Genomic DNA, 26,944 nt, shown 5'->3' on the forward strand with positions numbered 1-26,944 from the left:
CCAGCCAGCTACATTAAACACCTTTACTCCAGGTCCTTGTCACTAGGTCCTTAAACTCCATATCAGTCGGTACTCACCCAAAACATATTTGAGCAGAACAATCAGCATTTCTGAAAGTTTGGCTGTAAGTTATGCAGTCTGTTCATTTCACCACCCTAGATGTTCAGTTATCTGTGTCTGGATTAAACCAGGAGAGAGCTGCATATCTGGACCACTGTTTTTTGACTCCCCCAAAAAATAACGTCTATTGAATCACACTTGACATTCTGCCAGCCACCTAATGAGAAGAATTAGGAAGAGATACTCTTTGAGACTGCTCACTGTTTTTAATATACCCATGGGCAAAATTTCTCTTGAGTCTCGATTTTAAGACCATAAGGATCTCTTCTAAGCAACTGGTTTGTTTTAATCTTGTGACCCTGTGAGGAGCATAAATGCTTTTATTTCCTCCTTTGCATTTTCTGCTAGAATGTTTGAGTCCAGATTTGTGGCTCATCTCTAGTGAATATGTTTTGTGTACCAACCTCAGTTCTGGATTAATCATATATTTTTTTCTATCTTCATTTTTCTTCTGATATATTTTCTTCACCCATTTGTGTTGTATGAATTTTTGTAAGCCATAAATTACAAATAAAATAATGTGAGTTAAAATTATACTCATTAGTGATAAACACTGGCATTTGTCTCTTCACCCATTGAGGGTTACTGCTGTGTCTTGAATTATCTTTGAGTGAATGAGTCTTACATTAGCAAAGTAGGATTTGTGGGCTATGTTCCTGTTTGAGGTTTCAGATCATGATATTATCGATTTTCTGATATAAAAAATTGTACTCACTGGGGCTTCAGCCATCTCGCTTTCCCTGAAACCAAAGAACCTCATCTTTTATCTATTTTGCATACTGAACTTAAGCCTAGATTTTGTTTGCAAAAGTGATTCTGCCAAAAAAAAAAAAAAAAAAAAAACAAGAAGAAGGAGAGTTTGAAAAGCTCAGCTTTTGAATAAAATAATGCCATTTGCAGCAACGTGGATGGATCTAGAGATTATCATACTCAGTGAAGTAAATAGGACAGACAGACACGTATTACATATCACTTACATATGGGATCTAAAATAGGATACAAATGAATTTATCTACAAAACAGAAACAGACTCACAGACATAGAAAACAAGCTTATGGTTACCAAAGGGGAAAGGAGTTCAGGGAAGGATAAACTAGGAGCTTGGGATTAGCAGATACACACTGCTGCTGCAGCTAAGTCACTTCAGTCGTGTCCAACTCTGAGATACGCACTACTACATATAAAATAGATAGACAACAAGGTCCTACTGTATAGTCCAGGGAACTATATTCAATATCCTGTAGCAAATCATAATGGAAAAAAATATATGTATGTATAACAGAGTCACTTCGCTGTATACCGGAAACTGACACAACATTGTAAATCAACTACTTCACTAAAACACTTTTTTTAAAAAAAAGAAAATCCAGCTTTCGAATTTCTTGATTCTAAGAATTGGTTTGAACATTTACTAATTTTACACATACACACATACACGCCTATGAAATGGGACACTGAATAAGTGTGTTCAATGGGAAATTATCAGAAAACAATGTATGAGGAACTAATTAGCAACTTTCGTTTTCTCCCTCCCTGACAGAAAATTCTTAACCTCAAGTCAGACGAACACATATTTAAATTTCTGAAGGCAAAATTTGGATTTGGAGCAACAAGGTATGATTAAATTTAAAGTCTGTGTTTGTTTTTTATATTAAATCAGCAGAGTCTTTAAAATGTAAGTTATCAGTTATTTTAATTTCAGGCTTGTTTTGAGGGAAAATGTGAGGTTTACTTATCTTGTTTTGAATTAAATACTTTGCTTTCCTTTTATTTCCTAGAGATTTTGATGCAAACCTATACCTGTGTGAAGAAGCATTTGGCCTTCTACCTTTTAATACATTTGAAAGACTTTCAGATACTCTGCTTTTTTATGCTTATATATTTGTTCTGTCCATCACAGTGATTGCAGCATTAGCTGTGGCCTTCCGTAATCTCAGGTATGGCATATTTCAGAAATCTAATTTTGTGCTTTAATGAGCTTGTTCTGTGTTGCAGAAAAATTGGGGAATACATGTAACTATATGGCTGATTCATGTCAATGTATGACAAAACCCACTGAAATGTTGTAAAGTGATTGGCCTCCAACTAATAAAATAATATTAAAAAAAAAAAAAAAAAAAGCATTAGATACAGAACAGAGTACAGTCATCTTAAAGGGAGAACATGCCCAGGTTAGCATGGACTCGACGCTCAGTTGTTAAGGGTGGAACAGTGAAGAGACAGTAAATAGTAGTGGATGCCTTGCACCCAGCTCTGGGTTGAAGTCGTGGCCCACACACTTGGGAATGATGTGATCTTTGAGCCAGTTACATAGCCTTTCCATATTTCCATTCCCCTTTCTATAGAATGAGAGCATTAAGAGTATTTACCCATCAAGGCTCTGTGAGAGAGAAGTTAAAGTTACATAAAGTACTTATGCCTTGTGTGTATTTTGTTGGTTTTAGCTATCATTAGCAGGTATTATTATTGGTTTACAAACCATTGTTTTGTTGCATCTTGTTTAAGGGCTTATGAAGTTAGAACGGACCGTAATTATTAACGTCTACTAAAAGTCTTAAAGTATTAATTGACAGTTTTTTAAAACTTAGTAGTCTGCTAACCTACTTAAAAGAATAAGTCAGGGTGTATGAAGACTTTTTAAAAACTTATGGAATACCCACCTATCAAGCTGATGGAGGTTTTTGCATTTACTATCCCTGTTAAATTGAAAGAAAATTAAGTGTAAGAAGTTGAAGCTACTGTCATTTGTGAAAATGTAATGAAGCCCAGAAGGAAGCCCTTTTTCTGTGTAGTTACCTTGCCAATTAAGGTGCTGGTGAGCTGATTCACAGCCACCAAGAGCTGGCTGGGAGAAAGTCATTACAGTGAGCCCAGCTCAGCTGAGGTGTTTTATGATTATTAAGAATGAAGCAACATTGAACCATGAAGATATTTCATTGACTATAAACTATTTTAGTATCTTTCAGAAGTGTTCTTTTTATACCGAGCCCAAGATAAAAATTTAGCCCTGTGAAAATAGATGGAAATTATTCTAGACAGTGTAATTTAATATTATTCCAGACACATCAAGTGTCGACAGGACTCTAGACTGCATGCAAAGCAGGAAGCTCAGTGGGCCTGCAGTCTTGTGTGAAAATGTCTGCCATGCTCAGTGTGAATCTATGAGCCGTCCCTGGAAGCTGATTTGGTATATGATTATAGATAAAGATTTTAGAGCATCTTCATCTACCAGGTAGGGATATTAGGACTTGATTAGAGGAAAGCGCTACATTAATTAAAGTCTCTTAAGAATTACAGTGTCTTAATGTGAATTAATGTCTAAGTAATTTGAAGGATATATTATCACTGCCAAGTATTTAAAGTTTTCCTGCCTTCTTGTACTAGGAAGGATGGTACTATTACGTTTATGCAGCACAGCTACATTAGTGTGCACTACGTAACTGAAAGGGGCACCCCATTATATATTCACAGAATTAATTGAGCTTTCTGGCTCAGTTGCAGGGACTGGGAGAGGTGTTGCAGAATTCTCCCAAGTATCAAGGGAGGATGAAAGTGTATGCTGGTGTCTGGAGTAATCTTTTAGTGTCAATGGAAGCCAGAGTTTGGGTTGTGTGATACATAATGTTTAGGTAAAGAATATCACCAGTGGTGAAAATTATCATAGAGTATCATTTTCATTTTCTTATGTATCTAGGGTTGCGAAAAGAGAATTCCAGGAAATAACAGGTCGGTAGTTATACAGAAGCATTGTACATATCCAAGCCTACTGGATTTGTATGAAGGATAAGCGGAGCCTTTATGGAAGTATTATTTTTATCCTAAACTGGCAGCCATTACTTGTTGTTTCCCTTTCCCCTTGACAACAAATTGTGCAAATCTGAACGCGCTCATCCATCTCAGCATCACTCAAGTAGGAATAACCAGACTACATACTTTCCAACGTGATGCAGTATGGAATACGTTGTACCCTCATGAAGTGTACTTGCCAAAATAAATGAACTTGACTCTGATAATTAACCTCTACATCTAGTTAAAAGTTTATCAAAAATGTGAGAATAGAGAAATATATTAAATGGCACCACAAGGAGACAATCAACCAAATCCAGAAGGTGGAAATAGCTATAGGACAAATGATATATTTTCTTCAACAAGTAAATGCCCTTAAAAAGTCAGGAGGGGGGAGTAATTCTGTTGATTGAAAGATAATTTAAAAGAGACATTGCTGAAATGCAATATGAAAGCTTTGGATCCTGACTCAAAGAAACTACCTGAAAAAAAGCTTTTGTAACAAAGACACTAGAACATGAACTGGGTATTAGGTGATGTTAAAGGATTATTGTTAATTTTATGGGTGCAGTCATTTTAATGTAGCCATATTTGATTTTAAAAATGTTAGACATATGTAATGAGATACTGTGATAGGTTAAGAATGTGATCATTGGTTCATAAAACTACTGAATTCCAAGATATATTTTTACTTCCTATTTGTAAAAACTAGAAAAATATGAGTGAGTACAACATCTCTGAAAATCTCTTATAGTTTCAGTGATTCCAAAATTTCTTTGCTCTTATAATCAAAGAGATTGAAGGACTTTAAGGTTTTGCTTAAATTAAAGTGAAATTTATTCAATTTTAGGTACTCTAATATTAGTACATTTATATTATGACACTTTTAGCCTCATAAACAAATTCAATATTGATAAGAGCTGATTCACTTTATTTTAGGGAAATAAAACATTTCTAAATATATGAAGGCATAGCTTTCTTATATCTTCTTCTTTAACAAAGATTTAGCTGAATTAAAATTAAGTACTAATTTTGTATATGTGCTATTTTATCCAGTGATTCTACCAATCAGCAATCCATGTGTAAAATGGGAAAGTACACAATTGGCCTGAAACCAGAAACTGCCTACAATTTAATACATACGATTCTGTTTGGATTCTTGGCATTGAGTACAATGAGGTATTTTTGTCTTATCTATTTATTTTTTTATGACCACTCTTTACCTGACATAGTTTAGCAATGTAATTTGGAAACTGACAATCATCTTCTTTAATAATTATGGTTCCCATAGAAATGTCCTTATTTATTGTCTTCTCCCAGTACAAAATACCATTTGAAACCAGTTCTAATTACCAAATATTCCTCTATTTTTACTTATATGATGGTTCTCAAAGGCAATGGAATTAATAACTAACCCCTTGGCAGATGGTTTCTGCATAGTTTTAGTAAGTTCTGTGATCACAAATACTATAGCTGCCTTTACAGCTGTCTCAGGTTTCCATACAGTTAGCACTGCTGACCTTTGCCTGCCTGTGTTCTTCCAGAATGAAGTACCTCTGGACATCCCATATGTGTGTATTTGCATCATTTGGCTTATGCAGCCCTGAAATATGGGAGTTACTTCTGAAGTTGATCCATCTTTATAACCCAAAGAGGGTCAGTGCTATCTCTTTTTCCATTTCATTTTTACGACTTTCAGTATGTCTTTCATTATCAATTCTGTTGTTTTACCAAGAGTTGTCTAGGTATCAGTTTGATAAAATGGATACTAAAATTTAAAACTAAAATAATTGATATATTATGATTTACTTATTTATTTTAATTGGAGGATAATCACTTTACAATATTGTGATGGCCACTGCTGTACATCAACATGAATTGGCCACAGGTATACATGTGTCCCCTCCCTCTCTCCTGAACCCCCTCGCTGCCACCTCCTTCTCCATCCCATCTCTCCAGGTTGTCACAGAGGACCAGCTTTGGGTTCCCTGCATTATAAGGAATCATTTTAAAATAATTTTTGCTTAATTTTAGTTTTATTTTCTAAATCATTTTTTTTTCATAGTTAGATATGTTCATTATACAGAATTTGGAAATACTGAAAAGCACAAAAAGGAATATTAAAAATTACCAGTAATCCCATTATCTAGAGTTATCACTATTATTATTGTTAATTACTATCATATATAATATGTACATAATTACTAATAAGAGTATGGTAATGATTAATAGCCCGTAAGAGCAGTTCTGGGTTGTCCTGCCCTATAAATTCACTAGGTGGCAATATGGTGGAAGCTACAAATACCTTACAAATGATTGACTCAGTTTTTTTCGCCTATCGGAGATTCATGCCCTGTTAGATTATATATATATATATTTTTTTAAATAATGTATTTACAAAGCAAAATATAAAGCAAAAGTATTCCAAATACTTGTAATCTAAATAATGTCTTTCTTATATAGATATGTATAATGCGATATTCAATACCGATATTAATACTGCTGTATCTGTGCTATAAGGTAAGACTGATTGTCCTCATTCTTGTCTTTATTTAGCAGAATAATTGCCTTGACTCAGTGTACTTTGGTGTCATTGGCAAGTAGAGTGGTTTGCAGAGCTTACACTATCTGCTTAATTTCTTATGGCAATTGACATTGATAAGAAAAGTGATGTACTTCCCAAAAAGGGGTTTGACAGATAAAAACATAATAGCAAGAAACACTACAGTTTAATTATTCTAATTAATTTTGGTTATGACTTACTATTCAGCTGATACAAACTCTGAAAATAAAGATGTTTTCAGACCTATTTTGAGAAAAGTCAGTTTTCCCCATTACCTGCTTTTGATAGAGTAAGATCTTAAAATGCATCTTACTTTAACCTGCACACTTTATTAGATTCTTAAAATCATCTATGTAAGAGTACTGAGCACATATAAATACAGTCTAAGATTAGCTTTGTGATCTGTCCTTCAGTTTCAGCAGAAAGTAAAGAAATTCTTCATATTCTCAGTTGACTGATTTCTGAAACAGCATTAGCTGTGTTTCAGTTCTGAGACTTCTCCATAAAAGACCACGAGTCTGTGTTTTCACATCTTTGAAATTTAGAGGCTTGAATTGTTACCTGGGTAGGGAACTTCGATGGTTTTATCCAATTGAGCTCTTACCCTCTCTTTTTAAAAGAAAAAAAAACTTATATATATTTTTTAAGTTTAGGTTTTTTTTTCTTCAGACTTTAAGTTAGAACAGTAGATTGCAAACTCTCCTGTGTATAGCTTCTGATTTAGGAGGATAGCTAAAGGAGGTGGCGGGAGGAGGGGGGACTCTCCCACAGAAAAGATCAGCTTTGGCAGCTCAGCTTCTGGGTTTATTTGCTTGTATTTTCATGTTAGATTTCATTTGAAGCAAAGGTTTTAGGCTAAGAAAAAGTGTCTGATAATCACTGTATTGGACAGTTCTGTTGTAAATATTTCAAAAAATTATGTTCTATCATGTTCCTGTCTACCAAAACATTTGATATTATAGACAGACCACTGTGCCAATTCCCAGATACTGGCAAACACAGAAATAGATCATTTCTGCCACCTTGCCTCTGGGAATTTTATTGCTCTACTGTAAGTAAATGAAACTTCTTAAAAAACATCTGAAAAGCAACAACTAAGGATTAAGCAGAGTATAAGTGTGATGACGAAGGAGGTAACTATCTTTCCACATTGATTCTCAGGCATAGAGCACAGAAAAGATGCAGCTCACCTTCATTCCTGACTCGCCACTACAGACGCACACCACAGCAGTCTTTTCTCCCACTGCTCTGTGTGGGGCTGAGTTCCTTGATGTCTCAGATATTTATTTGAAATTTTGTTGATTCTTTTTTTTAAAGCTACTTGAGGACTAAAGTTTTTTGTTCTGGACAAAATGAGGACATAATAGAAGAAATAAACAGGCAGCATCAGCATCACCTGGGAACTTGTTAGAATTGCGGATGCTTGGGTCCCGTTTCAGACCTCCCGCATCAGGAGCTCTGGGAGGGGGGCCCAGGGATCCGGGTGTAACCAGCCCTGCAGGCGGCACTGTCGCACCCTCACACTTGAGAACCCCCTCGGCAGGACAGGGCTTCTCAGCGGCAGCACCGGGGGCACTTTGTCCGGATAATTTTGTGACTTAAGGGCTGTTCTGTGCGTTCTAGGACACTTGGCAGCATCCCTGCCTTCTGCCCACTACATGCTAATAGCATCAGCCTCCAGGTGCGACTGTCAGAAATGAAAACACTTGTGGACACCACAAAACGTCCCTTTACAGTATGGCAGAGTCCCCCAACACCACCCCTCTTGAGAACCATTGCCAGAGAAGAACCAGTGATAGCACTGAAAAGGCCAGCATTTCATTAGGAAGTCTTTGTAGATATATCCTGAGTAAGACAGTTCGTGGGCTTCCCAGGTGGCGCAGTGGTAAAGAATCTGCCTGCTAATGCTGGAGATGCAAGAGGCGTGGGTACAATCCCTGGGTCAGGAAGATCCCCTGGAGAAGGAAATGGCAACCCACTCCAGTATTCTTGCCCAGAAAATTCCATGGACAGAGGAACCTGATGGGCTACAGTCCAGGGGGTTGCAAAGAGTCGGACACGACTGAATGTGTTTGTGTGTGTGTGTGTGTGTGAGCGTGCACACACACACACACACACACACACACACACACATATGACAGATAGTAGTAATTCTGAAGAATCCTTCCAAAGACAGGTGGCCAGGCCTCTCTCAGTATTGGACTTCAGGAGAAATCCTGATGCATCCAGCTTTCACTGTATAAAATAGTTTAATTTACATATTTCAGCTTCTCAGAACTTGTAAAATACAAAATCACAAAGACAATAAAGATTTTAAGTATATTAGCAGTTACCCTGAAACTGAATGTTTTCCAACTATTGAACAGATTTATCTGTAAGAAATAGGAACTAATATTTCAAAATCTGATTTAAAGTTTATTTACATAGCACTTGTAATGAGGATTTCAAATTTTCTTGTTAATAATACCTATTTTGCTCTATGTCTGCTTAGGATAATCCTCTTTTAAAGTGAAAAGTATGTGCTAGTCTCCACTCAAAAATCAAGAGTTTAAGAAAATCATTGCCCTCATGTTAATTCACTTACTTGGATATCTGAAGTCTCATATAAACTACTGCTGATCATTTTAGCCAACAGCATTTAATTAATTCGGCATTTTTTCACACATTGTTTAAGAAGTTTACCATAAGACTGTGTTATTAGATTGTAACTTTTCAGAATTAACAACAGCAACTTTCAAACTAGAAAAATATCTGATAATTGTTGAATTCAGAGGTTTCAAAATGTTTTATACCAAAATAATTAAAATATCATTTAAAAGTTGGTATTCTATTACCAAAATTAATAGAGACAGTGGGTAATTGAAGTCTTACAAATGTTATCATTTAATCAGTAATTTTTATTACATCTCTTCTGAAACCTAGGATTAGTAGTGCAGACACCTGATTTTCCATCACCAACAATTTTCCTGATTTACCCACCCAGGAGACCAGATATGAATGAACAGTAAAAATGGCCAAAGATGAGATGATAAGAAGATAAGAAAGTGATGGGGATTAAAAAAACAGCCACAGAGCAGCCAGGTGCCACTTTGGTTCTAGTTAATGGTTCTTAAATAGAAAATTTCTGTTTACAACATGAACGAAGGATAGATACATTATTATTGGACTTCTGTTTCAATATAGGTCATGAGTTCTGTAGTTCACCCTAGCATATATTTGGATGATTAAGTCTTTTTAGGTAACTGCCATTTCATAAAACAATGAGCATTTAATTAATTGTTGAATTAAACAGATAATACAAAAGCAGTGGATTCAGCATGTATTTTTGCATTATATTTTCATAGCTTAAGTAACTCATGTTGAGTAGGAGGCACCAGAGGCATAAAGATAATACTCAGATGTACCAGGTTTTCCTGGACCACCCTTCTTTCAAATATTCTTCTCTCCCTTTGTCCCTGTAATTATATTAATATTCATCAAACCATTTGTCCATATTTCTAGTACAAACAGTATACTCACCATAGCACACAATGAAAAGTTTCTAGTTGTGACTCTGCCAGTCTGATCTGAGCAAGTCAGGTTATCTATCTCTCTGAGCCAAGGTGTCTAAACTAGAGAAATGAAGAACAGATATTCATGGTAATAATGCCTTCTGTGTCGTCTTTCTCCCTGAGGAATTGTGAGGATAAAATGAGATTCTGTATTCCAAAGGGTACATTCTGCATTTAAAGATAAATACATGAAGTTAGTTAGTCACCTTTTTCTCATATCTTGTGAACTTTTTCATGGTTGCCACTCGTATCATATCCAAATTAATGTTTTACTAGATATTAACAAACATACAACAACATTTTTGTTAGTGTAAAATAAAAGCTCAGTTTTTAAAGTTGGCAACACCAGTACTTCTAATTAGCTGCAGCTCAAAATGATTTGGGGAACTTTTCTCAGACTTTATCTCACTTTACACTTAAAAGGGTTGATCTCAGAGGTGAGGGAGTTCTACTATTCCAGTTACTGAGTTTACGTAGTTCACAAGTTATGTGCAGTTTCTCCTTTTTCACTTTAATTTTAGTGATAGTTGTGGGTCTGGGGGTGGATTTTGTTTTTGTTTAGTTTTGTTTTTAATTTCAGTTCTGGCCAGGAATGATGGATGAACTCTCCGAGTTGAGAGAATTCTATGATCCAGATACAGTGGAGCTGATGAACTGGATTAAGTAAGAGGATTTTTTTTTTTTAACCTTTAAAAATTAAAGTGCCTTTTTAAAGAGTCACTGTAGGCCTCATTTGGTTTTTGGTTTTTTGGGGTTTTTTCTTTCTGAATCTAATTATGAAGACACATTCATTCTCAGATTTTTTCTTTAAAATTCTATACTTGAAAATAATTTCTTTCTATTCAAGAAATATCTTCTGTAACCACAGTCCTGTGAAGAAGGGGAAGTACCGATATAGAGAGGGAACCAGAATCAGAGGATGTGTTTCAGATCAGCAACTGCAGTGGAAATAAAGTTTTATGTTCTCTGCCAGTTTTATCTTTAGCATTTCTTTCACTTTAATAGCATTCAAATTTTCTATTAATACTGACACACAAAGTATTCTTTCCTTGTTAATCATCTAAAAATTATACAGTAAACTACAGTTAATTAGAGTCATGTTAGCTCAGTGCAGACTTCATTTTAACTGATCATATTGCCCAAGATTAGGCCTAGAGAAAATTTAAAATACAAAAGCTAGATCCTTCCGCAGACATCATAATGCTTTCATGTTATATTGGTTTTTATTTTTGCCCGCACGGTTGCTTCACCTCAGCATTCCACAGCAGAATGAGATTCATGTTTTTCAAAGTTTCGTTAATGAAACCCACCTCCCGCCAGCAAAAATTAACTCTCTTACTCCAAGCAGCATTCCTGTGTCCTGTAATGCTGTATTTCCCTATTTTATAGCCAAAAAGCAGCAGTGTCATTATTTACACATAAATAGATGTTGCAAATCTTATGTGACATGTTCTGAAAGCATTGGCTGTATTGTCTCCATCACTTAGAATTTTAGTAGCCGTATTGGCACTTGCTCGTGACTGATGCTTACTAACCAGTACAGTTTAGCACTGCTTGTGTATTAAGCAATGGTAAATGTTTGATAGCTTGGGCCTCTTGAGTACAATACATGGGTTTTATAGAGATTTGTATCTAAAATATATATGTGGCTTTGGTCCCAATGTTGGGCTGGATTTGACTAGATGCAATGAGTATAATTTTTCATATATTTCCAGTGCTGAGTGTATGAAGCAGTGCTTTATCTTTATTTATTTATTTAACTTTAAATCATGGCAGACAATTACAGAGCAAATAATTCCTTCAGTATTTATTGTATAAGAGAAAAAAGGCTTATTCCTATAAAGAAAAGCTAATTACTTTTGCATTAGCTACAGTCAACTGGAAATTTATGACACGCACATCTGAAGGTGAGGCTGATGTGTTCTGTTTTTCCAGTTGCACCATGGGCAGGGGTGGTGTAGGGCGCCCACTCTGATAAAGTCCCAAAGGTGGCACATGCTCGGGATCTACTCGGATTGGCATCATAAACATCCCAGCTCTACTTCCCAGTCTTTTAGGGATTAATTGTAGTGTCATTAAGATTTTAGTCTAGTGGAGTTACCTTTGGCTGTGTCAGACAGGATATACTTATCGTAATGCCTTTATTTTCATGCTTTTGCTCACAGAGGTTATTTAAAATAACATTTGAGGTTCTGAAAAATTATGGATGAGAGTTTATTCCATGTGTAAAGAAGATAATCTTTTAGTCTGCTTTTGGGAAAGTGGGCTTTGTTCTTACATTCTCCTTCTATTAACAGTTCTTCTCCCTGTGTGTAGACTTATTCTTTTCACTTTTTACGAATCTCAGCAACTGAAGGATTTGTATTGTTCCCCCAAAAATGGTTCCATTGTGATCTAATCTTGCCTGTTTTCCCTTCAAAGTCTTCAAATCTAAATTATTGTTTTTGCAAAAATAGCTGCTAGGCATGTTTGTGAAATAAGCTTAAGTGATGATGAATGTATGTCAAAATAGGGTCTGTTTAGACACAAAATGCATTTGTTTAAATCAACATTTAAATCAGCTCTGGTCTAGGCTTCATTTCCAAACACAAGCAGATGCACTTTACTATTCGTTTAACCTGTCCGGATTTCTTCTGTTTTTAAACATAAACTATGACCTTCTATGACTCTGCTACCTTGACTAATCACACAGTGTTGGTGACGTTAGTAGGTCTGAGCTGAGCAGGAGGAAAGGCCGTGGGCTAAGGATTCATGGAGTGTATCTGAAAGCCTGTTTGGAATTGTCTGAAGGCAGCAGCTGGGCCTCTGGTCCCACCCAGCTCTGCTGCTGAGAGACGCCTCCTCTCCGTCCTGTCTGCTCCTGCTCTCAGGTAGCCAGAGTGGTATGCTCACATCTGCCCTTTGTCAGGGCGGGCATGACAGCATCTTTTGGGGTCAGGGCACAGCTTCCCTTGCCAGATGGCTGCCCGGCCTCTAGAATGAGTCAGAACAAGTGACCTGAAGAAACTCAGGAAGACAAATGACTCTCTGTTTCAGCATGGGGCACCTCTTGTGCAAAGTGTTCAGAAGAAGCTACCACCATCTCCCAGTCTGCCTCATGTACTTGATGCTAGGGCTTGATGCTTGAAGATTAAATTCTTCTTTAATCAGTGAGGACCCTTTGTTGCAGTCAAGCCCCCAGCGTCTTCCCTGTGAGAACTAGGACGTCATCTCCCCATGCCTTCCACAGCCCCAGCTGTGTGTTCACGGGCCTGGATGCCTGCCTTTCATGTTATACTGAGGTGCAGCATGCCCTGTTTTCCAGTAAATTTAAGTGTATGTGTTCACATTAACCCCTTTTTGCTAATGATGTTTTTTCCTGAATATGAAGATTAAAAACCTGCCTTTTTTGTCTTACTTTCTGGTATCTCTCTCAGTAGAACCCTGTGGAACTTTTATAGGTTTTATGTGTGACTAGAAAGCACATCTACTTCAAGGCCAAATGTCACAGCAATTGGTAGTTCATACCTTGTTTCTTTGCATCCTTAGAGTGTTTCATTTTTGGCTCCTGAAACATTTCTTGGACTTTGTGCAATTCAGATAGACTGACTGTTTTGAGGTGTGACATTTTGCCTACTTGGCTTTAGGAGATTTTCACTAGAAATAGTTTCTTTCCAGTGATGAAGCCTACATGTGCAATATTTTCTCAATGGGCCTGAAAAAATGGACCAGACTTCCTTCACATTTAATCAAAGCAGAAAGAATTACAGTATATTTTAAATATGATGTAGGTTAAGTTCAGACCTTAAATGCCAATGAGCCTCTTTTATATTTAATGAATCATTTTGTGGCATTTGCATAATTCTATAATTTTTGAAGTGTAGATAAAGCAAATGTTCACACGTTATATTATAATGCTCAGTTTACCCATTAGTTCAACAGTAATTAACTTGTTGAAGCTTAGAGCTTCAAAAATAAATGAGATTATTTGTTCAAAAATGCCATCAGGTCTTCCTGGAATGACATTTAAATTATATAATGTAAATCCATTTGACCTGTGAGTCCTTGTCATTATTTAGTGACATTTCTTACAGAATAAATTGTTTGCAGGTTGGGCAGCCTGCTATGGAGCTTGGCAGAGAGCTACTAAAAACAAATTATTCTTTCATTTTATACATCATTTGTTCAAACATTGGTAAAAATTGCTTTGTTTTTCTATAATAGAGAAGTGTCATTCAATGGTTAAAAGCACATTAGCTATTTTGGATCCAGACCACAGACTGTGTCAGCAGAAGTGTCCGTGAAGGAAGCATACCCATCGTTCCATCTGTCATGCCGCATATTTTAAGTCAAGACAAAGAACCCCAGCTCCTTTTGCCCACCGAGCTTACCACAGGAAACATAAAATACTGCGAACCTAGGTTTTTAAAGTTTAGAAAAACGTGTGATTTTTTTTTCCATTTTGTTTCACTTTGCTTGTTTTACTTTTGCATTTGCTTTATGGGTAAAATTAAATATTTAAGGGAGCAGTTAAATGTCCCAGATTTACCACAGGGCTAGCGCATAAAACCAAGTCAAACAATCCCGTGAATACACAGTATCTTTAGTATGCTTGGAAGTCAGTCGTTTTCAAAGAAATTATTATATCTAAATCTATTTCATAGGCATTAGGGTACTTGTATTTTGCTGAAAATGAAACCAAGAACCTTTAGTGAAAAACTCGTAAGACTCCAGAGGGTTGTAGCACCTGCAGTTGAGACGGATTACATTTCTTTTAAACTTTCTGACTCTTTTACTAATGAGGCCAAACATTAAAATCTTGTCACAATCAAATGAGCTCCATCCCACTCTTCCTCAGCTCCTCTAAGCGGTCGTGTGACATGACCCGCTTCCTGGTGAGGCTGCTGTCGCCGTGGGGACCGTGGCCAGCGGGGCGGCAGGGACAGCAGGTGCTCTCAGAGGGGAGAGGCGTGTTTGCCGCGATCCCGCAGCGATCCACTTCCAGCACAGCTGCAGGCCCACAAAAGACAGGCGTCAATATGCGGCGGACTAGTCATGGGCTGTTCTGAAGTGTTTGCCTGTGGTGGGGGCTGAGCTGTCAACCAGCAAGCTTCTTGAAGACAGGGTATCATACCAGCCCAGCACATACTAGGTTCTCAGTAATAACTTTTGGCTGAAGCAGGTAGAACCTTGTAACTCCCCAGCAAGCAGATTAGGATTTTTGACATTTTAAACCTTTGTGAACTGTATAACTCATCAAAGTATTATGATGGTAGCCCAGGAAGGGGAAAGAAGCCTTGTTCGTTAGCCATGAATAGATAACAGGCCAGTCAGCTATCTTGGCCAGCATTACAAACAGCTCTGTGCATCCCTCTGATGTTGAATCCTGTTGCATATTCAAAATGATGATACTCAAGACAGCCTAAAGATTTGAGTGGATACTGTCAGCTCAGCTGCTGTGTTTTAGTAAGACTATACAGACCAGAATGGCTCTGTCTCTGTTAGTTCTCACCTCGACCTCGTGCTTTGCCAAACACGGAGACCAGACGCATCTTCCCCTTGCATTCTAAATCTCTTTGGTTCAGAGGACCCAAAGATGGCGTTTTTGTGGCATTGGTTGTATAATTTCTTGCAGTAGGATGGTTTGTGCCAGTTAAGAGTATATAGAAGGAAAGAAGACAGATTTGGAAAAATGATGACATGTTCTTTCATCTTATTTGTTCATATCTATTCTCTTTAGCAATTATGATACACTATAAATGAGAACAGCACAGTATATATAGCACAGACTGAGCATTTAGTAAATATTCATTGAATTAAGCTGAATTTTTAGATAATCTTTCACTAAGGAACTCTATGCACCTTTACCCTTTTTCATTTAAACCCTCCTATTTCCCTGATCATGTGGGACACATGTCAAGAATTTCTTAAATTGCTGGTTCAGGGGGACAGAGCAGACATGTATTTATGCCTGTGTTCCTGGATCTGGTTGTCAGAATGATGATATCCTGTGAAGCACAGCCAGGTTCATGTAAAAGTTTTTCTCTTGTAATCCATTCTGGCATCCAACGGGAATAAGGGAGGGTACAGACTGTGTCATTCCCTGGGTGCTCACTGTAATTCTATCACTTTAAGAAAGGTTATTGGAATACAAGTAAACGAAAGTGTCATTGTTAGAAAATACTGCATTTTTGTAAAGTATATTATTTGTCAGTGTTCCAGCTTGAGCTGTAGAATGCCTTGCTTGTAGACATCCTAAGGCCTTTGTTGGGTGGCATTCATGCTGTAGTCTTAGCATAAAAATGTAATAAGTAGAACATCCTCATGGAATATATGAATATGATGAGGCTTCTCTTAGAATGAACATTAGAGCAAGTTTCATGCCCTGATGTCCAAAACATTGAGAATGGTATGCTCCGGCTTTTTCTGCACCGTATGTTGAGTTTTAATGATTTCAGTTAGACTCCATCTCAAAAAGACTACATCCATTTTACCTCACCTTAGCAGCCATCAACTCCTTGTTTTTAACACAAGAAGGGTGAGTGTATCTTGCACTACTCAAGTGAACCTTTACCGGAAATTCTGCATTAAGGAAAGTCCATAGAATAGCTGTTACGTTCTTCACAATAAAATGATACCACATTGATTTGAAGATAGCTCCCAGGTTTTAAAAAATGGAAGGGAATTGAATCAGCGACTAAGATTGTTTTTTTCCAGGGGGAAAAGGAAAGCATGCTTTCACAGCATCCCAGTCATCAGGAAGTCTTCCCTTGGCCCTCCGTCAGTTGTCCCGACACCCTATGGGGAGGCGGAGAATCACAGCTTGGTGATAACTGGAAAATGAGGCCGTAATTGAGTATCGGAATGTCCTGTACTCCTTAAGATGCATGCAGTCTTTCATAATCAGGACCAAAGGGGAGGAATACATAAAATACATCTGCCTGCATCAAAAATGTTGTATAGCTTCATACCGAGTAATAAGATATCTGCCAGTTCAGAATCTTTTTCCTGTGTTCTTTTGTTTTAACCAATTATTTTTTTCTGAGAAGTAATTTATAGTAGTAACTATGATCCTTTTTCCTTGTTTTAACCAAAAACCCTTGGAATCGACTCGTGGCCAGCTGCAGTTTCTAGCGTTATAATTTGTTTTACTCTAGGCAGCCCATTTAATTAAGTTTAATACAAAAGGCATTGGCAGTCTTCTAAGGCCTCTTGTTAGAAGCTGTCCCTTTGGAACAGGAGCAGGAGAGGGTTGTGGGCTTGAGCCTAGAAGACTCAGGAGGTTTAGCCACATCCTAAGACAATTCATTGTAAGAGGAAACCCATCAAAACAGTAAGTCAGAAACTTCCCAGTCATTATCAAAATCAGATTGGAAAAATTTCATAGAACAGCTTGAGCGCAGATCAGAATCACAGCAGTCTCTTGTTTTTCCCGACTCATACGTAGCCTTTCTTAACACAGCCGGGTCATCCTGAGTGTGTGGGCACGGTCTTCGTGGAGGTCATAGCAGTGAGGTTAATTCCGACTCTTAACATCTTTTAGCACTAACACTCCAGGGAAGGCTGTGTTTGCTGGAAGCATGCAGCTGCTGGCGGGCGTCAAGCTGTGCACGGGCCGGACCCTCACCAACCACCCGCACTACGAAGACAACAGCCTCAGAGAGCGGACCAAAGCGGTGAGGGCCCCGCCCGGCTCCTCGCGGGGCAGCCGAGCGCTGGCTTGTGTTTGGTGAAGCCGGGGCCCCGGCTGCTTGTCCTGTGGGTCCTGAGGGGAAGGCACAGCTGGAGCGCCTGGCAGGACTCACGTCTCTGGAGCCTAGACCTTGAGCCCATCCATTAAAGGCGTGCCGTTTAGGCCGCATGTTCCTCTCGGGTTAGAAGAGTACCCGAGGAGAAGGGCACCTTGAGATGCTCAGGACAGAGTGTTTGAGGACGGAGCCCTCGGAGGTTGGAACTGGAGCGAGGAGGGAAAGCGGGAGAGCCGCGCTGGTCATGGTGTTCATGGGCCATTTCGTGTGTGTGTGTGTGTGTGTGTGTGTGTGTGTGTGTGTGTAGGGGTGTGTGTGTGTCTGTCTGTCTGTCTGTCTCTGTGTGTCTGTGTGTGTGTGTGTGCGCGTGTGTGTCTCTGTGTGTGTGTGTCTGTGTGTGTGTGTGCGTGTGTGTGTGTGTGTCTGTGTCTGTGCGTGTATGTCTCTGTGTGTGTGTGTCTGTGTGTGTGTGTCTGTGTGTGTGTGTGTGCGCGTGTGTGTCTCTGTGTGTGTGTGTCTGTGTGTGTGTGTGCGTGTGTGTGTGTGTGTCTGTGTCTGTGCGTGTATGTCTCTGTGTGTGTGTGTCTGTGTGTGTGTGTGTGTCTGTGTGTGTGTGTCTGTGTGTGTGTGTGTGTCTGTGTGTGTGTGTCTGTGTGTGTGTGTGTGCGCCATTGTGTGTGTGTCTGTGTGTGTGTGTCTGTGTGTGTGTGTGTGGCGTTCATGGGCCATTTCATGTGTGTGTGTGTCTCTGTGTCTGTGTGTGTGTGTGTGTGTGTGTGTGTGTGTCTGTGAGTGTGTGTGTGTGTGTGTGTGTCTGTGTGTGTGTGCGTGCTTGCGTGTGTGTGTGTAGGGGGGCAAAAGAGAACATAGTGAAAAGTCTCCATCCCAACCCTGTCTTCCAACTAGCGGTTCCTCTCCCAGGAGGCAAATAACCTTACCAGGAATTTTATGTATGTACAGATGTGTGTGTATCTATATACACACGTAAATTCATATTCTTTTCCCTCCTTTTTTTTTTTTTAAACAAAAGAACTAACCTACTACATCTTCCTTTTTTGGGCACATAATGTATTTTGGAGATTGTTCCATATTGGTTTATCAACAGCTTCCTTATAATTTTTAAAGCTGCCTAATATTTCATTACGTGGAAATAGCAAATTTTATTTAACCATTTAGGTTGTTTGCCTGTCTTCTGCAATTCCATGAACAGTGTTTCAAATAGCATACTTGTATAGGGCTCACTCTGCACAGGTACAAAGTGTACGTCAGATTCTCAGAAGTGAAGTTGCTGGGTCACAGGGTATGGGCATTTGTATTGAGATAGAATTACTAAGTCTGTATAAATTACACCAACTTTACATTCTAGTCAGTGCTACAGAAGGGTACCTATCTTAGTCCTTACCAGCAGGCGTTCCAGACTTTTTAGTGTTTCTTGTCAGTCACTTGTTAATCTTGGTGGCTGAAAGTCTGTTGAAAAGTCTTTTTGGGGGGATGAGATTTATTAATAACTAACCTAAAAGCAAATGATTTTTACTAACTCCTCCATTTTAAAAAGAACTGTCTGATTCCAGCTAAAATGGGAATTTTCCAACGGGCCCAAATGTTCCAGATAGCCCCAAGTTAGCTCGAGGAAGATGGGGAGGTACCTGGCTCACCAGACTCCGAAGTTCAGCCAGGAGGTGGCCACCGCGTTGAGTCGGGAGACGGGAGTGCTGTATTTCATCCTCTCCAAGATCCAGTCCCTGCCTCGGCGCCGTTTTATGCCCTAAAAATTGATGTCCTGAAGGTCCCAGTGCCACTCTTCAGTCATGACCTTCAAATCCCTGAAATGCCTCACTCTGAGGCTGTGCGGTGTAGGTAGGATTAACCTCACGGTGTTAGCAGTACAGACAGACACCCTCGACCATTTCAGCGTCCGTCCAGACACACTGACCGAAGTTGTCAGAACCCAGTCTCTTAAGTCAGAGACAAATGAGAAATCAGTGGACGGCACAGGAAGCAGCACCCCTCTTCATTGCCACCCCCTCCCATGTACACCCCACCCAGCCTCCCCCGGCCCACCCTGCCAAGTCCTAGGAGACAGGACTTCAGGTGTGTGAAGCTGGTGGGGACTGGGAGGACACCTCCTATTGAAGTGCCCCTGAGCACTGCACGTTGCTCTCCCTCCCGGAGAGAGAGAGAGAGTGTGTGTAGGGTTTGCCAGTCAGGCTGAGTGCAGCAGGGCAGCAGTAGAAGATGGGTGCTGCCCCTTCCCCGGGCCCAGGGACCCCGTGAGGGTCCTGCTCTCCAACTGCCATCATCAGAAGCTGGGGCTCCTTACACGTGTCTGTGCTGCCAAAGTCCCCTCCACTCCTCTTAGTCTGAAAGCCCCCTTTTCAAAGGGAGATGTTGTGTCTTATTTACTAAATCGCATTATTTACCTTGGAGAAGGGAATGGCAACCCACTCCAGTATTCTTGCCTGGAGAATTCCATAGACAGAGGAACCTGGCAGGCTATAGTCCACGGGGTCGCAAAGAGTCAGACAGGACTGAGCAACTTTCACTTCACCTCATTCTTTACCTTGGTGAAGCATTCTTAGAATCAGCATCTACTAATGATTATATTCAACTCAAGGTAATACATTCTCAATCCAGACCTCTTTGGTGTCTAAATCCAGATCTATTCAGCATGACTCACTCTCCCCCTTGCCAGCAATATTCTTTCTTTGAAATGTCCCACACACCCCAGGACAGTAGGTGAATGAGATGACCTGCACGGGAAGAGGTGAGGGAGCTGGGTGGCTGCGATTAGACTCGCCCCTGGGGGAAGTTACCTCGGTAGATAGTCCTTGACTAACTTCCCCAGCGATTAAGTGGTACTTTGCCCTATTCCATTTTTTATCTTCTTTTGAAGGTTTATCAGATATATGCAAAGAGGGCCCCAGAGGAAGTACATGCTCTGCTGAGGTCCTTTGGCACTGACTACGTGATCCTGGAAGACAGCATCTGCTACGAGCGCAGGCACCGCCGGGGCTGCCGGCTGCGGGACCTGCTGGATGTCGCCAACGGACACGTAAGCATGCCAGCCAGCGCACACGGGGCATCTCCTGGGGAGGAGAGGGTCCAGGGTGAGTCCTGAGGAACGTAGCAGCCGTTAGACTGAGTGTCTGCAGAATTACATGATAGATCAAGTGTCTGTCTGCTGTGTCCTGCAGAATTCCTACCTTGGCATGTTAGATACTTGCCATGGGAGCTGGGCAGCGGACGATATGGGAGCGGGGCTCTAGTCCCCAGCTTCACACCAAATAGAGCAACTTTGTCTTCAGCTGGTCTGTGTCATGCTCTGCATAGAATTTTTTCTTTTTTTTTATGATTTTGCTTCAGAAGTGAAAAAAGAAAACCTCAACCTTTTAAAACCGCTGCTCCAAACCATCATTTTGGCTCATTCAAAATGACTGCGGTGCCCCATCCCCACACGGCTGCCACCCCTGCACCCTCCCCGCCGCCCGTGATAGAATCTCACTTCTCTCCCTGCTCTCCCGTTGGGTGTCCCTTTTCGTCCTCTGACACACTTCCACGGAGATGGCTTTCTACAGCGAAGCTTACACTCCAGTTTACACACTTTTCTCCCTTCTGAGGGGAAATATTTCTGGAGCTATGCCAGATCTAAGATAGACCAAACAGAAGATTTTCGCCCTTCAGAAGTGGTGTTTGCTGTAATTATTGGTGCTGTATTAAAAGCTGATAGATATTTCTAAAATGGGTGGGTGGGGGGAATGATAAATCTAGCCTAAATCTGAAAAGAAAAAACTTAACTACAGAATTTGAGATTGTGAACACTTAACAATCTACTTTCTTAGCAAATTTCAAGTGTAGAATACAGTTTTAACACTAGTCACCATGCTGTACATTTAGGTCACCAGAACCTCCTCATCTTATAAAGGCAAGCTTATATCCTGTGACCAACACAGGTGTACTGATCCACTTGATTGTGGTCATAATTTCACCATGTTTATGTATAACAAATCATCAATTATATGCCTGAAATGTATATAATTTTATTTGTCAGTTATGCTTCAATAAAGCTGAGGGAAGAAAAAAGAATATTTGATTTTTGCCCAAGGAAAATAACTGTCTGTAACTATCTTGAATTCAGAGAAGGTACAGACCAAATACCTGCATTTAAATTTTGCTTCGTGGGTAACTTTTATAACTTTTTCTAACTAAGCCATCTAATGAGTTGAAAAGCTTTCTCTGGTCATAGAAATTCTTCTCTTGTATTTGATTTTTCTGAGAGGAACAGTGTAGTGTGTTCGTCAGGACAAGGAGATCCAAGTTCTAGTTCTAGCTTTACCATTAAAGGCGAACACTATTTGACACATAACTCTCCTCTTCAGTCCTGGGTCACACTTCCAGGGTGAACCAGATGATCTCTAAGCAGTAGGTCACATTGACGTCATTCAGCTTAAGTTCAGTAGCATATCATTCTTAAAGAAAGTCGTCCCTATTCCTACTTATGTTTGTCTTGTAAATATGATTTTTTTTTTCCAAATTGTATTTGGTTTGTTTTGGCTATAGATGATGGACGGCCCAGGAGAGAACGATCCAGATTTGAAACTTGCAGGCCACCCTCGCTTCTGTGAAGAGATTAAAAAAAACCTGCCCACCTACACAGCATACTTCACTAGAGTGTTCCAGAACAAAACATTCCACGTTTACAAGCTAGCCACAAACAAGTAACAGAGCTTTCTGTTCAGTCTCTATTTTTGATATGTGAAACTCCATCATAATGAAACTCAGATGATGTTTCATATGTAATTAGGTAGCCTGAACCTTAAAGCTGTGATATGATTAAGTCTACAAATGTTTACACAAGCATTACCATCTTTGAAAGTATCTTATACAAGCTTCAGTCTTTGTCCTGTTTCATGAATGTTCTTTAGCCTAAATGCTTCCACTTTCTAAAAGTGATCTAGAAGTTTGTTGTTGGGGAGAAAGTAAGTCTTCTGTAGGTAGCTTGAACAGTTGCATGCGTGTGTGCATGCTAAGTCACTTCAGTTGTGTCTGACTCTTTGCGACCACATGGACTGTAGCCCGCCAGGCTCCTCTGTCCATGGGATTCTCCAGGCAAGAATACTGAAGTGGGTTGCCATGCCCTCCTCCAGGGGATCTTCCCAACCCAGTGATTAAACCCACATCTCTTATGTCTCCTGCATCGGCAGGTGGGTTCCTTACCACTAGCGCCACATAGGGAGCCCAGAACAGTTGCATATCCTGTTGTAAATCCAGAGCCTGTCCAGGATTTGAAATACTTCTAATTTTTAATTGACTTACAACAACTATAGTTGAATCGAATTGAGGAAATGCATAATTAAGTTCTTTAATATCATTTCACCAGTGAAGACCAACTGGTGACTTTTTAAAAAGCTCTTTATTGTCCTGTTTCACCTAAAAATTTTATAATGTTTTCCATTTGTCATGCTTTTACTATTTAAAGAAAGATCATGTTAGGTCTTCGTATATATCTAAATTTTTTGTTGTGCTCTGTCTGAAATGTAATGGGCAGCACTTCAGCAGTATGTGTCTCTGTGTGTGTGTGTGTACAGGAGCATGTGCATGCATGTCTTAATGCTGGACACAGAAAAGGGTTACAAATTCCATATTGTAAGTCCTTAAAGCAGCAGCAATGTTATGTAGCTGAGTCAAATTTGTTACTGTTTAGTGTCATTATTTTACAACCTGTTGATACTATTTAACCTATCCTGTAAGTAAGAGAATTTTTCTTTATTTCTTACTCATTCAAATTTACTGGGTTTGCAAGATTTTGTAAACTCTTTGTTTTTAGCCTTTGTATTTTTTACAGCCTAGAACCTTGCAAAGTCTTACTATTTTTTAAATGTTGTATCTTAACTGACTTACAACTATGATATTTTTGGCAGAAAGCATTTTCATACTAGGTTTGATTTGTGGTCTCCAATCTTACTGCGAGGGCCCTTGACAGGTTGTTCTTTTTCTTACTCAAAGGTAACCAAGTGCCTCTAAGTCATGCTTACTTGTAAACAACAATGAAGAGGATTATGTGTACCTTGTACCTGCTCAAAAGTCTTTTGATAATTTCTTTTATAATTAATTTCTAATGATAGGGACATGTAAAAGTTGCTGATAAAAGCATATTGTGTTTTCAACTAAATCAAGATGGCTAATGAAATTAACTTTCATCTCTCATGCCAGTTGGAAATGATTAAAATGTTTCTCCTCACAGTTGTATTAAAGTAAATCACTGTCGGCATGAAGATGGATATATCATATGTCCAAGTGATTTTATATTCAGCTACTACTTATTAAGCAATATTCAGAAAGAAATTTTACACTGTCATGTTGGATTCAAGGACACTTGGCTTTTATCACAACTTATTTAAATAAAAAATTGACAGTAGCTGGGTTATTAAATTATGCAACTGAAACTCCTGAATTATATCTTGTAGCCCTTAATAGGGTTGGAGACCACTGCAGTTTAGGATAATACAATAATAAAACATTTTAATCAGTACTAAAACTTTAATTCTGTAATGACGCATGCCGTTGTAGCTGACAGCATGGGTCAGTCCATTCTTCAGTGAGTGCCTTACTCCAATTGAAACCAAGCACATGTAAGGTACAGTATGTTAGACTATCTAGTTACGTTTTTAAACCCCCCTATTACCTTCTCAGAAATATTTTGATTTATTTTAAATATTTCTATATGTATTATTATAATCTACGCATTTGGGTATTTAGAGCTTCAATATACTAGAAACGTGTACTTAAATTTTTATGCTTATCATCACTGCATTGATGGCACATAGTAATCTTTTTTTCATGGTCTAGGTGCCATCTGTTGCCAAAACACTTCGTGTTCAGTCTTTAGTGAAAAATATAAAGTGCCAAAAAATCTTGCAAGACAGAATCCATACATACACTCTTTCCAAAACACTGTGACCATGTATAGTTGACATTTTTATTTCCTGATGACCAAATCTCTCAGTGAATCATGTTAAATATTTTTAGTGCGCCTCAGTTTTCTCTTTTATGACCTTCTCCTTGGAGTACACATGAGGAAAGAGAAGAAAAGCGGCTGACTCCTGGCTCTCTGCCGAGCCAAAGCAAGTGACCTGTAGCCCAAGGTCCCTTCCGCAAGGATCTCAGTGGCTCTGCTAATATTTGATAATGACCTCAAATTATGGTTGTGTTTTATGCATAGAAATACCACTTGATTTTGCTTCAGAGTCAGCATTCAAAAGAAACTCTAAGTACAGTAAGTGCTCTTAACTATCCTTTACATACACAACTCACCAGATCCCTTGATAGTTTCCATCGTCATGTAAGCTGACTGCCACCCAGCACCAGTGGGGACGCTCCCCGCTGCCCTGTTCTCACAGGCTCAGCGCCCTCCCTGGAGTTCTCTGCTTGTCCGTGCATGCTCTACTTGCTTTTGCAAAGACACGATTCAACATAAACCCAGGGCATTTCCATCTAAAACAAAAGGATTATTTCTGTGAAAATTAGCTGGAATGCTTTGGTCATATTTGATAAACGCTGCCACTAGTAAAAACTGCTTTTAAATTAATTGTGTTGAGAAAATTATAAAATATTGGGAGAACTTAAAATTCAAGAAAATTTATGAGCTTAGATTGTTGTCACAGGTTTATTTTAGTCCTCATTTCACCTTTTAAAAAAAATCTAGACTGATCAGAAGATATTAAAATGTACCCAGAGGATGTTATTGGTATGATTTATTCAAGAATAAAACCACAGTCGTTGGACCCTTATGCAAAGGAAAGGTTTCAGCTTTACATCAAAAGATGAGCAAATGGATGTACAAACTACACATGTGAAGTTAGGATTCCCCACTTTGACCCACTTGACTTCATTAAGTGACTAGCTGCTGATGCTGATCACAGTGACTGGTCTACTAGAGTTGAAAGGTTCCAGTCACTTTATTACAGACTTAGACGTAGGAATTCATTTCAGATATATTAGCCAGGCCCGTAATTAGGTGTTATCTAGGTCATTTGTTGTCCACTTAAAGGTGACTTTCTTGACCTCACTGAGATCAACTAGATAATGTATGTATGTGAGTGTGTGTGTCTTTGTATGTGTTGGGTTGGGGCTGGTGATGGCAAGGGCATATGTAGGTACTGCAGACCAGTGTTTCACCTGGCCTGCATCTTTAAAAGTAACTAAAAATGTTTATTCTGATTCCACATGGACCTTGTAACAATTTTAGCTCATCTTTGGCCAAAACTTACCGAAAGTAACACAGAAATATTCCATTTTTAAATTTTCACTTAAACCTTGGAATTAATAGGAAGACAAAATGTTCTCAGATTATATAACTTGGCCAGTATGCTCCCAAATGCTCTATATACAACAACCTTTTGGCATAAAAGAGAGTGCTTGTTTGTTCACGGGAAGAAGCTTTGAAAAAGAGAGTGACTTAGATTCTTGTGGCAATTCATTTTCTGTACTTAATATCCTATGGGTAAAATCTTACAAATAGCTTTTATAATTTGTTGTACTGAACTGTATGAAGATTATGTACTGAATAAAGCTCTTTTAAGTTACACAAAATGAGTGTCTCTCAGTTCTTTGAAGGTCAAAAATCTAGGAACTGGCTTACTGAAGTGTATTAAATATGTGCTAAATAGAGTATCATCACTAAAGATGGATGTGGCAAGGTCTTAATTGTGCTTGCTAATGTCGAAGGGGCTTCATTTTCTCACAAAATTTGGTTTGTTAGCTGCTTATTTGCTTCACTTGAACCTCAAGGTTATAGTTACAGTTTCTAAAGAGAAGGCTGCTATCAGCAGAATTTATCTTCTGATAAATTTATCTTCTGATAAAGAGATAAATGCTATTGTTTTGACCTTTGGAATTGTTTCTACTTCTTGATCAAATTCTCAGTCTTTAGTAACTCAGGAAAATGGGCAATGGTTCACATTTTTGCTAACTGTATAGATAACAAATGTGCTTGACTGTTGTTCAAAGCAGATATTGAAATCCCAAGCAAAAATGGTCAGGGAGACAGGTATATTTCCTAACAGAAGAAAATGGCAGTGGGATCTCAGATATTTTGTGCTGACTCTTTATACATATACAGTTTCGGTGTACTTACAGTTGAGTACAGGTTGCTTTAACGGTCTAGCAAAATAAGAATTGCGAGCAGTACAGATAAGCGA

General features: G+C 38.9%; 1 protein-coding gene across 4 annotated transcripts in view; it reads left to right on the top strand.

Annotated features, from left to right (window-relative positions):
• DPY19L3 (dpy-19 like C-mannosyltransferase 3) overlaps nucleotides 1–26,326 on the top strand; it is a 72,762-nt gene extending 46,436 nt beyond the window's left edge. For all 4 annotated transcript variants that reach the window (XM_065925725.1, XM_065925726.1, XM_065925728.1 and 1 more), the window contains exons 11-19: nucleotides 1,661–1,734; nucleotides 1,899–2,057; nucleotides 4,963–5,085; nucleotides 5,451–5,562; nucleotides 6,370–6,426; nucleotides 10,601–10,683; nucleotides 17,543–17,675; nucleotides 20,641–20,799; nucleotides 22,305–26,326. In XM_065925725.1, coding sequence (XP_065781797.1) covers nucleotides 1,661–1,734; nucleotides 1,899–2,057; nucleotides 4,963–5,085; nucleotides 5,451–5,562; nucleotides 6,370–6,426; nucleotides 10,601–10,683; nucleotides 17,543–17,675; nucleotides 20,641–20,799; nucleotides 22,305–22,466 — 1,062 coding nt within the window. In that variant the 3' untranslated portion in view covers nucleotides 22,467–26,326. The remainder of the gene's footprint in view (nucleotides 1–1,660; nucleotides 1,735–1,898; nucleotides 2,058–4,962; nucleotides 5,086–5,450; nucleotides 5,563–6,369; nucleotides 6,427–10,600; nucleotides 10,684–17,542; nucleotides 17,676–20,640; nucleotides 20,800–22,304) is intronic.
• The last annotated feature ends 618 nt before the right edge of the window (nucleotides 26,327–26,944 follow it).

Source organism: Muntiacus reevesi, chromosome 2 (genome assembly GCF_963930625.1).
Source record: "Muntiacus reevesi chromosome 2, mMunRee1.1, whole genome shotgun sequence".
In the NCBI taxonomy this organism is placed as follows: domain Eukaryota; kingdom Metazoa; phylum Chordata; class Mammalia; order Artiodactyla; family Cervidae; genus Muntiacus; species Muntiacus reevesi.